Genomic DNA, 15499 nt, shown 5'->3' on the forward strand with positions numbered 1-15499 from the left:
AGAGAATGAGATGAGAATAATAGATTGCTGATGACTCAAACCAGCTTATACTACCACTAACTAGTATTCTATGAGCTCAGAAATGACTCAGCCAGTGCATAATCATATAATACACATATCTGTTAATTATTCATAAGATTTTTAATGAGAAAGAATTGTGATATCTAAGGCAGTTTTATGGATAGACTTCTTTTTAGGGGGGGAGTTTGCTGCTGAATATATTTGCAGCAACATTTACTTTTTTTTTTGTTTGTTTCTCAGAGTATGCTTTCCCCAAAAAGTTTATTTGAGAAAGCTAAATAGATCAGAGAAAAGTAGCAATGGCCCGTTCCCTGTTTACATAATGTGCTAAGCTGCTTTGCTTTTTTGTTTATAAACACATGCTCATGTCCAGTTCAAGGAAGGCTTTCTGAATATATGAGTTAAGGGGTAACAGAGGCCAGCTCTGGTATAAATGATCTTTTATCTTACCTCTGTCTATAGATCCACAGATAGGTGATCATTATTACAAACTACGGATTTGTAGGGAAAATATTCAAGTCCATGCCCCCTTTTGGTCCTGCTGGAGAACTGCAGCTCCAGATGGGTGTGGCCATCTGCTGGGTCTCTGTGACATGCAAGGGCATAGCAGAAGCATATGTTGCTCTTCTGGTCTTTCTCTAACTTCCTTCTGTGTTTAAAAATCTTAAAATGTTACACAAACAGTATGCTAATAATGTTCATTATAAAAATCTGAGCTTTGCAAAAGAATTAAAAGTCCCCTCCCAGGGCTGTGAGGTGGCTCCTGCCTGGAATCCTAGCCCTCTGGGAGGCTGAGGCGGGGGTGCGGGGGGACACTTAAGCTCAGGAGTTTGAGACCAGCCTCTGGTCCAAGAGAGAGACCCCGTCTCTACTGAAAATAGTAAAATTATCCAGGCTCACTGGCTTGCACATGCCTGTAGTCCTAGTTACGTGAGAGGTCGAGGCAGAAGGATTGCTTGAGTCCTGGAGTTGGAGGTTGCAGTGAACTACAATGACACCATGGCATTCTAGCTAGCCAGGGCAACAAGAGTGAGACCTGATGTCCAGAAAAAAAATGCTCCCTTCCAGATATTTCTCTATGTACACAGACATGCATATTAATAATTTATATATAAATAAATCATTCCATTTCTTAATCTATGTTTTTCTTTTTATATTTAATATGTTTTTATAATACTTCATTTCTGCCTCAGTCCTTTTAATTAGGACATAGTATTTCATTATTGGTATATATCATTAATTTATTTAGCAGTTCCCTTGTTGATAACTTCTTAGCTTGTCTCTCAATCAATTCTTGCTATAAATCACACTATAGCAAATAGTGGGATTCTTGCTTCTCCATTCTTGTGATATTTTACTAAGAAGAATGTGTTTCAACTCCATCCAGGTTGTGAAGTCTCCATCTTTTTTATGACTGAATAGTATTCCATGGTATACATATACCATAGCTTGTTAATCCATTCCTGGGTTGATGGGCATTTAGGTTGTTTCCACATTTTGGCGATTGTAAATTGAGCTGCTATGAACATTCTAGTGCAAATGTCTTTATGATAAAATAATTTTTTTTTCTTCTGGGTAGGTGCCTGGTAATGGGATTGCAGTATCAGATGGGAGGTCTAATTTGAGTTCTTTGAGGATTCTCCGTACTTCCTTCCAAAAAGGTTGTATTAGTTTGCAGTCCCTGTCTTTCTATTCTTGATAATGCACATTAACCTTTTAGCACATTAACCTTTAATTACAGATATTTCCTCTTAGTTTGTCACATGTCTTTTTATCTACCCTTTTGTATATTAATAAATATCAACTGTTTCTTCATGGCTTATGGGTTTTATACCTCAGGAAGTACGAAGTTTTTTCTACAGCAATTTCAAGAGGACAGAAATATTTTCTTATTTTCTTCTGGTAGTTTTATAGTTTTTTTAAATTCACATATTGATCTGGAATTCACTTTATGTATAGTGTATTGTAGGCATCTAACTTTACTCCCCGCCCCCAATGGATAGTTGTGTCGACACAGATTCCTGGCTCATCCACTTTCCCCTCCAGTGATCTGGGATGCCACCTTTATCAAATTCTGTAATGTCACATGACAGAGTTTGTTTCTGGAACTTCTTCAGTTGCATGGATTTATCTGGATGTTCCCATACCAGTCCCATGCTATTTAATTTCTTTCTCTCTTATCACAAGGATTTACTTTTTTTTTTTTATTAAATCTTAATTGTGTACTTTAATGCATTTATAGGGTACAATGTGCTAATTTTGTATACAATTTGGAATGCTTACATCAAACTGGTTAACACACCCTTCACCTCACTTAATTGTAGTGTTAAGACATTTATGTTCTACTCTTAATAGATTTGACATGTACCCTTGTAATAGGCACATTAGGTGAGGTCCCACCAATTACTCTACCTCCACCCAGCTTCCCCCCTCTCCTCCCCACACCCTCCTCTTCCTCCTTCATTCTAGGCTATAGTTGTGTTTTATTATTTGTATGAAAGTGTGGGTGATTATATATCGGTTTCATAATAGTACTGAGTACATTAGATAGTTTTTCTTCCATTCTTGAGATACCTTACTAAGAAAAATATGTTCCAGCTCCATTCATGTAAACATAAAAGAGGTAAGGTCTCCATGTTTTTTATGGCTACATAACATTCCATGGTATACATATACCACAATTTGTTAATCCATTCATGGGTTGATGGGTACTTGGGCTGCTTCCATGACTTGGCAATTATGATTGGGCTGCAATAAATGTTCTGGTACACATTTCTTTGTTGTAAAATGATTTTTGGTTATCTGGGTATATACTTAGTAGAGGAATTGCAGGATCAAACAGCAGGTCTACTTTTAGTTCCCTAAGTGTTCTCCAAACTTCTTTCCAAAAGGAATGCATTAGTTTGCATTCCTACCAGCAGTGCAGAAGTGTTCCCTTCTCTCCACATCCATGCCAACATCTATAGTTTTGGGATTTTGTTATATGGTCTACTCTTATTGGAGTTAGATAATATCTCAAAGTGGTTTTGATTTGCATTTCTCTGATGATTAAAGATCCCATGCTAATCTCATTGTCATTACTTTGGTATTTACTATTTGGTAGACCAGTTAGGTGTCTTAAAAGTTTTTTAACTGGCTGGGCAACATGTCTCGTACCTGTAACCCCAGCACTTTGGAAGGATCACCTGAAGCCAGGAGTTTGAGATCAGCCTAGACAACATAGTGAGCCTCCATCTCTTAAAAAAGAAAAAAGCAAACCTAGCTGGACATGATGGTGCATGCATATAGTCCTAGCTACTTCAGAGGCTGAGGAAGGAGGATCTCTTGAGTCCAGGAGTTTAGGGTTGCTGTGAGCTTGGTCACCCCACTGCACTTTAGCCTGGGCAACAAATAAAGACCTCATCTTTAAAAAAAAAATTTGTTTTTAAACTTTATTGGTGAATTTTCCATTCCAGATTATCTTTAGAAAGAGTTGAGAATTAAATTAAAAAGAAAACCCCAGAATAATTTTGGCATTTTGGTTGGCTTATATGAATTCATAAATTACATTTGTTGAATAAATTGTTATTTTAATAACATTGAGTTATCTTAGGAACATGGTGTGACCATTCATCTTTTATGTACTTTAGTAAAGGTTAATCGCTTTTTCCTATATGTATGTGAAATGTTTCTTGTGAGATTTAGTCATAGATATTTTAATTATTATTTTGCTAATACTGGTGTGAGAACTTTGTTCAAAATAAATTTTGACTTGTTATTCCTAGTGTATGAAGAGTTTCTTATTTTTAAATGTTGCTCTTGGATCCAACCACTTTACTGAACTATTTTTATGAATTGCCATAATTATTCAGCTCATTCTTCTGAATCCTTTTAGGAAGACAATTACATTTGCTACACATTTTTCCTCATTGTAATGACTAGGGCATTCCGGTAAATTGCCAATTTCTATAAATGTTCCATGGCTACTTAAAAAAATGTGTAGACAATCCTTGCATTGTTTCTTTTCATTCCTGATCAACATTCTTAGCAGGCTTGTAATACAACAACCTGAGTTGTTAAAAAGCAGGACAAAACTGTTAAAATTGTTATATTCAATATATACCCTAAACATTTGCTATCTTGTATATTGTATCTCATACCTCAGGTAAATGCAGAAGTCAAATGTGACTGGAGTATTACAGTTTCATTTTATTCTATTTTATTTTTGAGACACTCTGTTGCCATGGCATCATAGTTCACAGCAACCTCAAATGCTTGAGCTCAAGAGATCCTCCTGCTTCAGCCTTTTGAGCAGCTGGTACTACAGGCACTTGCCACAAGGCCCAGCTAGTTTTAGAGATGGGGTCTGGCTCTTGCTTGGGCTGATCTCAAATCCATGAGCTCAAGCAGTCCTCCTGTTTTGGCCTCCCAGAGTGCTAGGATGATAGGCATGAGCCACCATGCCCAGCTGAGTATTACAATTTTAATACAGTTTTTTCCTTTCTTAAAATGTGTATACGCATTTTTGGCACCTTTTGTGTACATATTGTTTCTTCTGGAAGCAGTATTTTCTCTTTTTCTTTGGGGTTCTGTAGCATCTTAGGTTTATAAGTGCTGCTGAGTCATCAATATAAAATACATTTGCAAATAAACAGAAGGCAGGGCAATATATTTTACTACCTGACTCACATGGTTCCATGCCACTCACTGTAAGCTCTTACCCTTTACCGTTTCTAAGCTTGGGAGAGGAAGAATACCTCTAAGCCAACCTCTATGCTGGGCACCAGGCCCTCTGTAATCACGAACGAACAGTCCCTGGCAGGGGTTCACCTCTCTTGCTCTCCGAGTTGCATGTTTGTAGGAAAAAATGCTGCGGCTGTCAGAGCCAGCTGGATGGCTGCATGAGGGCTATGTGGCTTCTCCAGGTCTCACCAGCCGCTTCTTGATTGCAGATGGAGTGGGGCCCTTCCACTCCTGATCAATCCTCTGCCTACCTTCCTGCATCATTGAGGTCATGGGGAGCTCTGATGATAAGTTCAGACGATGACCCTGCAGAGTTTATCTGCTAGCTGGTGGTACCTTTCCTGAACAAAGTTGATAGAAACCCTTCATTTCCAGAGTCCCTTTATGGCATGTCATGAGTCCCTTCAACCTCCTGTCCTAAGCCATCCTCTTATCTCCAGGTCTCTGCAGTCACTGGAATGGTCTCCACAAGTCTACCCTTGTCCCCCTTCCATTTGCCAGGGGTCTCTGCAGCCAGCATGCTCTTTTAAAAATGCCATCAGCTTATGTTAGCCAATGTTGAAATAAAGATGAAAATGCTCACTGCAGCCTCTAAGCTGCAGCCTATTAGCTAATTTTTCAGCCCATCTTTGTATCACTTTCCCATTCTGGGCTGTGGCCACATTGGCCTTCCTTAGGTCTTAAAATGCCATATTCTACTCGTTATTGAACTTAATTGTCTGACTTCATGGGTCTGATGGCCATTCCAGAAAAAGAGTTCTGAACTTGCTGTGAAAGGTGGACTAGGTGCTGGCATCAGTGCACAGCTTCCCGAGGGGAGCACTTTGAAGGTGACCACAGTGATATTCAGCAGTGAGGTATGCAGCACTTTTTCTAGGATGAGTTCGTCCACTTAATTGTCTGACCTTGTACCTGGGAAATCTCTACTTTCTCTTCCAGTCTCAGCTCAGCCATTCTTCCCCTGGGGATGATACCCCAGGCTTAATTATAGCTGAGATGTGCACCCACAGCTCCCATGTACCTGTGATATAGCACTACTCAGAATTAAAATTTTCATTTATTTGGGTGAGCTTTGAAAAGTTAGAAACTTTTCTCTCCACTACTACACGCTGAGCTTCATGAAGGCAAGGACCATATGTGCTTTTGTATACCAGCAAGTCTCCAACGCCTATCATTCTCTGGCTTGGCAAATAGCAAGCACACAGCAAATTTGTAGAAAGAAAGAATGAAAATGTGATTGGAGGCAGCATTCTCCGTACTTGACTCTTGAATACATTACTCATCTCAACCTAGTAAATGTTACTTCTTCCTTATCAGCAGTTGGGGAGAGGCATTACTCTGTCTACCAGACAGGGAACTACTTCATTTCGAAGATTTTATTCGAAGTCATTAAAAAAAAAAATGGTTTCGAAAAATAGCCTCCATTCATCTAGTCTTTTTTCTTTTTTTTTTTTTTTTTTGAGACAGAGCCTCAAGCTGTCCCCCTGGGTAGAGTGCCGTGGCATTACAGCTCACAGCAACCTCCAACTCCTGGGCTCAAGCGAGTCTCCTGCCTCCGCCTCCCAAGTAGCTGGGACCACAGGCGCCCGCCACAACGCCTGGCTATTTTTTGGTTGCAGCCGTCATTGTTGTTTGGCGGGTCCGGGCTGGGGATTCGAACCCGCCACCTTAGGTGTACGTGGCTGGCGCCTTAGCCGGTTGAGCTATAGGCGCTGAGCCTATCTAGTCTTTTTAAAAAGAAATTTTAATAAAAGTGAGAGGAAGCGACATCCATTCGATCTTCGCCACCTGATGGTGACAATGAACTAAGAAGGGTCTCCTGGTCATTGAAAGGAATGTCAAGTGCAAAACACCCAAAGGCTGACAGAGCCCGGAGATGTCTGAGAAGAAACGGGTGGCGGGAGGACAACTAGGAAGAGAATTGCATTAATTTAAGAAGTGGAAAATCTTATTTGGGGGCATCTTTCAAAACCTTTCAGAGGCTAGTTTTACTGTATTTTCTCCAGTTCTTTAAAAAACCCCACAAATGCAAATGCGTGATAAAATGCGAAAATAAGTATTGGCAACTAATGATGTTCTCGGGGGGGATTTAATTGAAAAGGAGGGTATTTGCACTGTTTCTCCTCAGTTAGATGTTTATGGCACCTGGACGGGGTAGGCCAAACATTCGAAATCCTTTGACATAGCTGGTATTTAAAGAATAGCAATTGGCTAACATTTGTGGCTCTGTATGTTGAATATTTTGGCTCTAGGCCTCTGGTATTCATTCTGAAAGATTTATAGTCCTTTTGGGAGTGTGGTCAGTGACAAGAGTAAAACTAAATCCTGAAATGTGGAAAAACTAACTTTCCCTAATATAAAACCGTTCTAAAAAAATCCCTCCAGCCTATGAATATGTTTCCAGATTTTCAGAAAAAAAAAAAAAAAGATGATTTACAGAAAAAAAATTTTTTTTTTTTTAATCCCTCTAAGGATCTAACTTCTTCATTGTCACTCTTTTGACTTCCAAACTGGCCTGGAGATAATTCAGGAAAATATAAACTCTTACCTTTGCATCTGCTGGAATGAAACGACCTTTAAAAAGTTTATGTCATTGGTTCTAGTGTAAATAATGATATAAAGCCCCAGAGGTTGGAAAAAGCCTAGAAAAGTTAAGACGCTTCGAATAGGGAACAAAGATCGTGCTGAGTGTATAAGCTGAAAATTGCTACCAAAGAAAATATTAGAATGCAAGAATAGCAGTCAGGAAAATCCTTGCTCAGGCACAAGGGATGTCAGGACAGTACGTTCTTCCTCGGGGGAGTTAGACTTGGGGGTGGGAGGAGGCTCTAGGCTTAACTGGAGCACCCAGCCCGTTCCACATCTCACTTTCTAGTCATTCTTACTAAAGAGTTCTGTCTATCTGAAGCTCTGGGTTTGGATTGTCCAACTCGTAACAGAGAAACCCAGCTTTGTTCCAGCAGAGATACACCCCCGACCCTCCATCCTAGACGTTTCTGTGTCCTTTCCACTATTTAAATTCAGAAGGAAAAAAGGGAGGGGGGCTTGCTCAAATGCTAACGGCCTTTCTTATCTTCTTTTCTCTTTCTTTTTTTGTGCATTATATAATATCCTTTAATGCATCCTGGTTAGCATGTAAATCTTTCTTTGTGGTTTGCAGAATATCTGCCTTTGGATTTTATTTTATTTTATTTTTTTGCAGTTTTTAGCCAGGGCTGGGTTTGAACCCGCCACCTCCAATATATGGGGCCGGCACCCTACTCCTTTGAGCCACAGGCACACCCCTGCCTTTTGATTTTCTAAAAGGAACTGGATGTGCTGGCATGTATGAGTCTCATGCCCCCAAATTAGGGAGGAAGGATTTATTATTTTATATTTTAGAAATGACTGGAAGGAAAATTTGCTATGGTACCGTTTCTCTTATTAGGAAGGAGAAAGAAACACTAAAAGCTGTAAGAACACAATTTATTATTTTAAATATAAATAATAGAGAATTAAGACTCAGGGCATTCTAAACTTGATCTTGGATAGAGAAGACAGCAGCGAGAATTCATGTGAAAAATGGAAATCGTCAGTGAAGTCTCCATGGATAGTTGTTCATAGCATTTCTAGAGATGTGGAAGGAAATTTCCTAACAGGGGTATGAGAAAAGGCTGAATGCTAAACCTTTCCATCTTCACTCGAGCTCCTCTAATAATCCCATTACAGTTTCTTATTTTAAAAGCAATATTGTGTTGAATTCATAAAAGGATTTGCTGGTGCGCCTGTGTGTGATATGAAGGAGTAGGGGTTTGGGCAGTTGTATGGACTTTCCAATTTCTGTGCTAAGTCATTGTGCACATTATCTATTATATCTAGGGTGACTAGATATCCTGCTTTTTAACAATTTGTCCTGCATCCCACAGCGTTTTAAAGAAGTCCCAATTTTTGGAAAGAATGCACGATCCGGCAGGAGAACAGGAGAGGAATATGTGGTTTTCACTGCCATGTGGCTATTTTGCCAGGATATGAGTTTTATACTATTTTTGTTAATTTTATAATGTTAAACTGTAATAATAACAAATAATTGTTGAGAAGTGATTGTGGAGAACGGCTTATCAAAGTTTGCCTTGTTGTCAGGCCCTGCCCCGCCCCGCCCCACCCCCAGCCATGTTGTCCCGCATTACCAATGTTAAAATCTGGTCACCCTAATTATATCTAAAAATGTCACGACCGCATAAATGATCACGCGAGACACAGATTGACAGTACATGCTGCAAGAGGTGCGGCTAAGCCTTACTACTTACTACAGGACTGAACTTTGCTCCTCCAGGATTACTGAGTTACTTGGTGGCTTGCCTTCCAAGTGACAAGAGATTTCCACGCTTGCCAGGAGAATATCTTATTCTCAGTAATTCCTCAGATGAGTTATGATATGGGTGGCTGTTGTAGTAAGTATGGTATAAATATTTTTATATCGATATAAATATTTTAATAGATACATATGTATCATAATCTATTTTTAAATTTTAATATTATATTTAAACACAAAATACAGAAGATGGCACAAATGTATACGCATTTTAAGAAGGAAAAAATTCTGTATTAAAATTGTAACACTCTATACTGAAAAGTTTGTAAGCTTATATCTCTTACAATTGCAGAAGTCAAGCATGACCTGAATATTACAATCTTCATATGGTTTTTTCCTTTATTAAATTGCATATACATTTTTTTTGAAACACTCTGGATATATAGGGGTGTGTGTGTGGGTGTATAAAATAAGTAATGTGCATATTTTATATACAAGGTGACTATTGTCACCTTATTTACACTATTTTGAATTGCATGCAAACTTTATGGCCACCCTATATAATTGGTAACAGTTTCTATTTTATTCATACATTATCTATGTGTACAATTTTTCATATATCAAAAACAGATAATGGCATATAAAATAATGATTAACAAATGAAAATAAACATAATTTGAAGGTATCTTTTCTTAAAAGAAAGGGTAATTGGGGGCCATCGGTACCATTTTGAGGCAGGGATTAAAGGATGAGCACCACTTACAAAAATAGTTCACTCTCAATTCCAACAGAAGTACTGCTTTTGTGAGTTGTGAATGCCCTCAGTACTTAGGCTGGCACTCTTATTTGCCAGCCCATCTTTGCAGCCACAGCAGCAATATGCTCTATGCTACGTTTTTTGGAAGATTTTCAAGGTGGTTGTGACCTGTGGACGTTGCTTAAGAATTGCTGCAGCATATTCTGATTTAAAACTACAACTTGAGCTTCACCTTAGAAACGAAAATAATGTTACCTAAAAATTTGAACCCTCATATTAATCTGAAATGAAAATAAAACAAAATAAAAATCAATTTTCTGACAAGTCTGGTTTACTGATCAATCATTAATTTTTTTTAATCTTTCAGACTTTGTTGTTTATCTTTTTTTTTTTTTTTGAGACAGAATCTCACTATGTCACCCTCTGTAGAGTGATGTCACATCACAGCTCACAGCAACCTCAAACTCTTGGGCTTAAGTGATTCTCTGGCCTCAGCCTCCCAAGTAGCTGGGACTATAGGCACCCACCACAATGCCCAGCTTTTTTTTGTTGCAGTTGTCATTGTTGTTTACCTGGCCCTGACCGGATTCGAACCCACCAGCCTCAGTGTATGTGGCTGGCGCCGTAACCCTGTGCCATGGGTGCTGAGCCTTTGTTGTTTACTTTAAAGAAGCAACTGACCATTACTCTTTACACGTGGTGATTGGCCAAGCAGACATTGGCTGCTGTGATTTTCTACTTGGGGCTGGCATTTTTTTTCACCATGGCAAAGCTTTTTCCACTTTGTATCTGCCCTTGCAGTCCACTTCCAGGTCTTACTGGAATTGCCATCTTTTTCCAAACCCCACAGCCCTCCCCACACCTGCTTGAGGCCCCAGTCTGGACTACTGTACAGTTTCCTGCCTTGTTTCCCTTTCTCCAGGTTCTTACTGTTCTAGAATGTTCTACCTACATCTGTAAGAATAATTTGCAGGCATGGTTTGCGTTACATGATACACTGATCAAGAGCAGGTGGTGCGAGAGGACCATCCCCTCCCACTATATACAGCTCTGTTCCTCAGTCCATCTCTCAGGCTTTGCCACTTGACTCTAAAATTCTAAAGCCATCAAATGTCATAGCTGTTTAAAGGAGAGACTGCCTTTTAATGTTGACTCTTAATTGGAACAATGTTTTACGATGCTCTCTGCAGCTTTTCTGGGCTTCAGCTCCATATGATTCTTTGAACAAATTAGAGCCCACTCAGTAGTCCATGGATCTGTAACTATTTAGCACACTTCGATGGGAACATGGTTGTATTTCACCTTTCTCTGACATCCTGTCTCTCTAGGGAGGGAACCAGACAGCTACAGTGATTGCATTATGCTCAATGAAGGATTTCAACCTAGCTCAAGAGACCTGCCAGCTGGCCATCAGAGATGTTGGAGGCCTGGAAGTGTTAATAAATTTGCTTGATACAGATGAGGTCAAATGTAAGGTGAGTGACTCCACCCCGGTGTACGAAGGGTCTCGTAGCCACCTTCTTGTGTCTCTCATGTCAGCCCCAGGGGTCTGCCCTCCTCGCCACCTGTTTCTTTTTTTTATCTGCTATCATTGCTGGCAAGCAACCTGCTACTTTTATCAGCTGTGCTTTCTCTTCTCTCTGCTTTTCCTCTCTCTCTTCTCCATTCATCTCTAACAATGTTTGTTTACCTACACGAAGGACAAATATGGAGCATGTGCGGAACCACTGGGGGTGGAAACTATTTTGTAACAAAACTTAATTGGGGAAGGAATTTAGGTAGCCTTGGAATTTTCGAAAAACACAGCCCTGGTGGTATGTTCAGCACTCCTTCACCTGTAACTTTTCTTTGTCCTCATGCAGATTGGTTCATTAAAAATCCTGAAGGAAATCAGTCAGAATTCTCAAATCAGACGTAGTATTGTTGACCTTGGGGGCTTACCGATTATGGTGAATATACTTGATTCTCCACATAAGAGGCTGAAATGTTTGGCAGCTGAGACCATCGCTAATGTTGCCAAGTTTAGAAGAGCCCGGCGGGTGGTGAGGCAGCACGGAGGCATCACCAAACTGGTGAGTATGACTAATACCACCCTCTGGGCACACCAGCCTCTGCCGCTGGGCACCTCCCTGTTGCCCCTTCCTGGTCTCTCCAGAGATGCCACAGCTGTATGGGCATCTTCTGGGACTCTTGGTTTTTTTTTAATCACATGTTCTTAGTTTTTTGTTGTTGTTGTTGTTTGTTTTTTGCATGTTTACATTAGTAAGTGACCAAGAAACTTGTTCAAATTCATTTTTCAAAGAAATAGAAAATTTGAAAACTAGATGTGATTGTTACTGCCTAGGACATTGGGAGGAAGGAGAGCACACGTATGTCCAGGGGCAGTAAGAGATGGTGAGAACTGCCCAGTGGAAAGTCTCTCAAGGCCTCTAATGCGGTGAACTCATTGTGAGGACTCTCTCCCAGAGGGACATTCTGAGCAGTGGGTTCTTAGTCATCTCCTTGTTAGCTGGAAGACTGAGATCTATCTGAAAACCTAAAACTAAAATATGTTTTTAGGACAGTCTTAGGCATCATTTGGGGGAACCTAATATAGTAAGTCCTCACTTGCCATCGAGGATAGTTTCTTGGAAACTGCAATTTTAAGCAAGACAATGTATAATGAAACCCATCTTTATCATAGGTCAATGGATATAAACAAGAATTAAGTTCCTATCATAGTTCTGGTTATAAAAAAAATCACCAAGCCTTTTAAATAAAGACCCTAAACACTAGGTGTTAATATTAAACATTAAATAGAAGCTCTTCGTGCATTTAAAAAGATGAATAAAAAAGAGTAAGAGAATTATTTACTCTGTTTTTGGTGAATCAGTGAGTGTCATAGTGGTGCTGGATCAAATCGAGGAACAAATGTTTGTAAAGCAAAAATGAAGGAGTATCTCCTTCCACCGTGCGGCTCCAAAACAGTGAGAAATGCAGTGGGCTTGCTGAGTGCTTTCTGTCCTACCTCATTGGTCAATGTTGTGTATTTGCATAATTACCGTATGCCTTAGGAACTTGCATTGTACTGTCATTTTGATTCATTCATTCATTCATTTATTCATTTTCCAGCCTGCTTATTTTAATTCAGGGTTGTGGGCAGCTGGAGCTTGTCCTGGCAGCTTGAGTGTCAGGCTGAACCCAACCTTGGAGAGGACAGTTTTCCTTTGCGCACACACACACACACACAGGCACACACACATACTTCCTTTTACAGGGACAATTTAGACAATTTCACCTACTGTGCACATCTGTAGAATGTGAGAGAAAACCCATGCAGACATGGGAACAATGTGCCAACTTCACACAGATCGTGGCCCCTATCAGGAATTGATTTTTTTTCCTCGTCAACATTATAATGAAATGACATTGAATAAAACAACAATGAATAACAACAACAACAAAAACTTGCTATATTTGGACAATTGCTCTTAACCTAATCAAGATAATGACATAAGTTTTAATACAACTTTAAATTAGGAACAGGAAAGACCAGTAGTAGGTAGACCGGTAATAGACTTGTAATTGCTGGGTTGATAACTCATCTGGGATGGATGAAGAATGGAGATGGAGTTTTGGTTTGCTATGCATGGGGTGCCTGGGGTAGGCAGCATATAGGCAGGAGTCCCCAAGTAAAACTGGAAATGAAGGAGATGACTCGATGTCTGAGAGGCACCCTTGACAGAGGACTGAGCAGATGTAAGGTCAGTGCAAGCAGAAAGAAAACATCCAGGGTGGGAAATATTGCAAAATCCAGGTGACTATGTGCTCATACCAGTGCTGTGTCAGTACTGTGGCTGTGTCCATAGATAGCTTCCTTACCCTTGCACAGGAAAACATGCCAAACATTTCCTGAGTGGCACTATATGTCAGGCACAGAACGAGGTGGCAGAAATAGAAATGACCAGCTTGGCGCCTGTAGCTTAGCAGCTAGGGCAGCCACATACACCAAAGCTGGTGGGTTTGAACCCAGCCCAGGCCTGGCAAACAGCAATGACAACTACCACAAAAAAATAGCCAGGCATTGTGGTGGACGCCTATAGTCCCAGCTACTTGGGAGGCTGAGGCAAGAGAATTGCTTAAGCCCAAGACTTTGAGGTTGCTGTGAGCTGTGATGCAACAGCACTCTATTGAGGTGACATGGCAAGACTCTGTCTCAAAAAGAAATAAATAAAAAAAATAAAAATGACCATGTCCCTGACCACAGTGATGGTGGGAGTGTGAGGGGCAGGGAGGATATAGATGGAACTATTAAGTGTAATGGTGGTATTTAATGAATGGAAGTATTTCATTGAAGTCAGTACTGGGAATGGTGGAGGAATAGAAGAGGATGCTCAATTGATTTTCTTTGAAGGAAGAGGCTCTAGAAAGGAGACCCGGAAAGGGCATTTCAGGAAGATGAATCTGCATTGATAAAGACCCAGAGCTGAAAAACAGCATTGAGTTTGATGTGGCCAGATCTAGGGTGAGATGGGCGGAACTGGGAGATGGAGATGAAGGACCATGTTGTCACACAGGTCCTTATCCAGACAGATAAAATGAGTTCAGGAGTCTGGACTTCATAGATAATGAGGGACTAATGAAGGCAGACTCCTAGGCTGTCTGCCCTGTGTTCAATCCCATCATCTTAGAACTTTTTCTGCATTGTTTTCCTACCTGCAGTTGGTATCTGTAAATCACATAAATACTGTTTGTCCCTGTCTTTCCTTGGACCATAGCCAATTAGACCATGGGTGTCCACCTGACTCAAGGTAGTCCACTGGATCTCTCTCCTAAGAATTTGGAATTGAGATTGAAAGACTCCACTTCACCTGCGCTATTCTCTTCTAAATTTGGGATTGGTGGTTATGACTATGTGGGCGGTATCCATGGAATTTGGCCTGCAGGGACAGAAGAATGGAGTAGATATTCATTGATGATGACTTCTGAGTCCTCAGATAAAGGCAGCAGATGTACAAGAATGGCTGACAGCTTCCCCTAATGATCAGTTGCATCTCTGGGGGGGGGCCTGGCTTCACCTCTTCCATGGGGCAACCTGACATACTGCTTTGTCCTCATAGGAAATTGCCTTTTTTCCCTTAAGATTTTCAGCGACTTGAGTTTTTGCAAAGAAAAACGTGTATGCTGGCAGCTGTGCCATCTTGGTTTGGTTGGTTTTGGTAGAATGTGTGGTGGCTTCCATCCTTCAAAGAGGTCTGGTAATTTTAGGGGTGTACAACCCATTCATTTCTCATTGGAAAGTTCTATAGTTTTGGAGAAGCTAGTTTTCTGAAATACTAGGGCTGAGGATGTGTACAAATCTGTTCCTAGACCCATATTAAGAAAACACTATCTTTGTGGGATTAAATTTCTTTCCTTCTCTTTTTTTTTTTTTTTTTGGAGACAGAGCCTCAAGCTGAGCCCCTGGGTAGAGTGCCATGGCTTCACTGCTCACAGCAACCTCCAACTCCTGGGCTCAAGCGAGTCTCCTGCCTCAGCCTCCCAAGTAGCTGGGACCACAGGCACCTGCCACAATGCCCGGCTATTTTTTGGTTGCAGCCATTATTATTGTTTGGCGGGTCCAGGCTGGATTTGAACCCGCCATCTTAGGTGTATGTGGCTGGTGCCTTAGCTGCTTGAGCCACAGGCTCTGAGCCAGGGATTAAATTTCTTATGGGAAGGAAATATAA

At 40.4% G+C, this 15499-nt stretch overlaps 1 protein-coding gene across 2 annotated transcripts in view; it reads left to right on the forward strand.

The window, feature by feature from the left end:
- ARMC4 (armadillo repeat containing 4) overlaps positions 1-15499 on the forward strand; it is a 151913-nt gene that overhangs the window by 37783 nt on the left and 98631 nt on the right. For both annotated transcript variants that reach the window (XM_012803301.1, XM_003786731.2), the window contains exons 10-11: positions 11120-11266; positions 11654-11863. In XM_012803301.1, coding sequence (XP_012658755.1) covers positions 11120-11266; positions 11654-11863 — 357 coding nt within the window. The remainder of the gene's footprint in view (positions 1-11119; positions 11267-11653; positions 11864-15499) is intronic.

The sequence above is a fragment of the Otolemur garnettii genome, unplaced genomic scaffold (genome assembly GCF_000181295.1).
Source record: "Otolemur garnettii isolate 467f Iridium unplaced genomic scaffold, OtoGar3 scaffold00019, whole genome shotgun sequence".
Taxonomy (NCBI): Eukaryota; Metazoa; Chordata; class Mammalia; order Primates; family Galagidae; genus Otolemur; species Otolemur garnettii.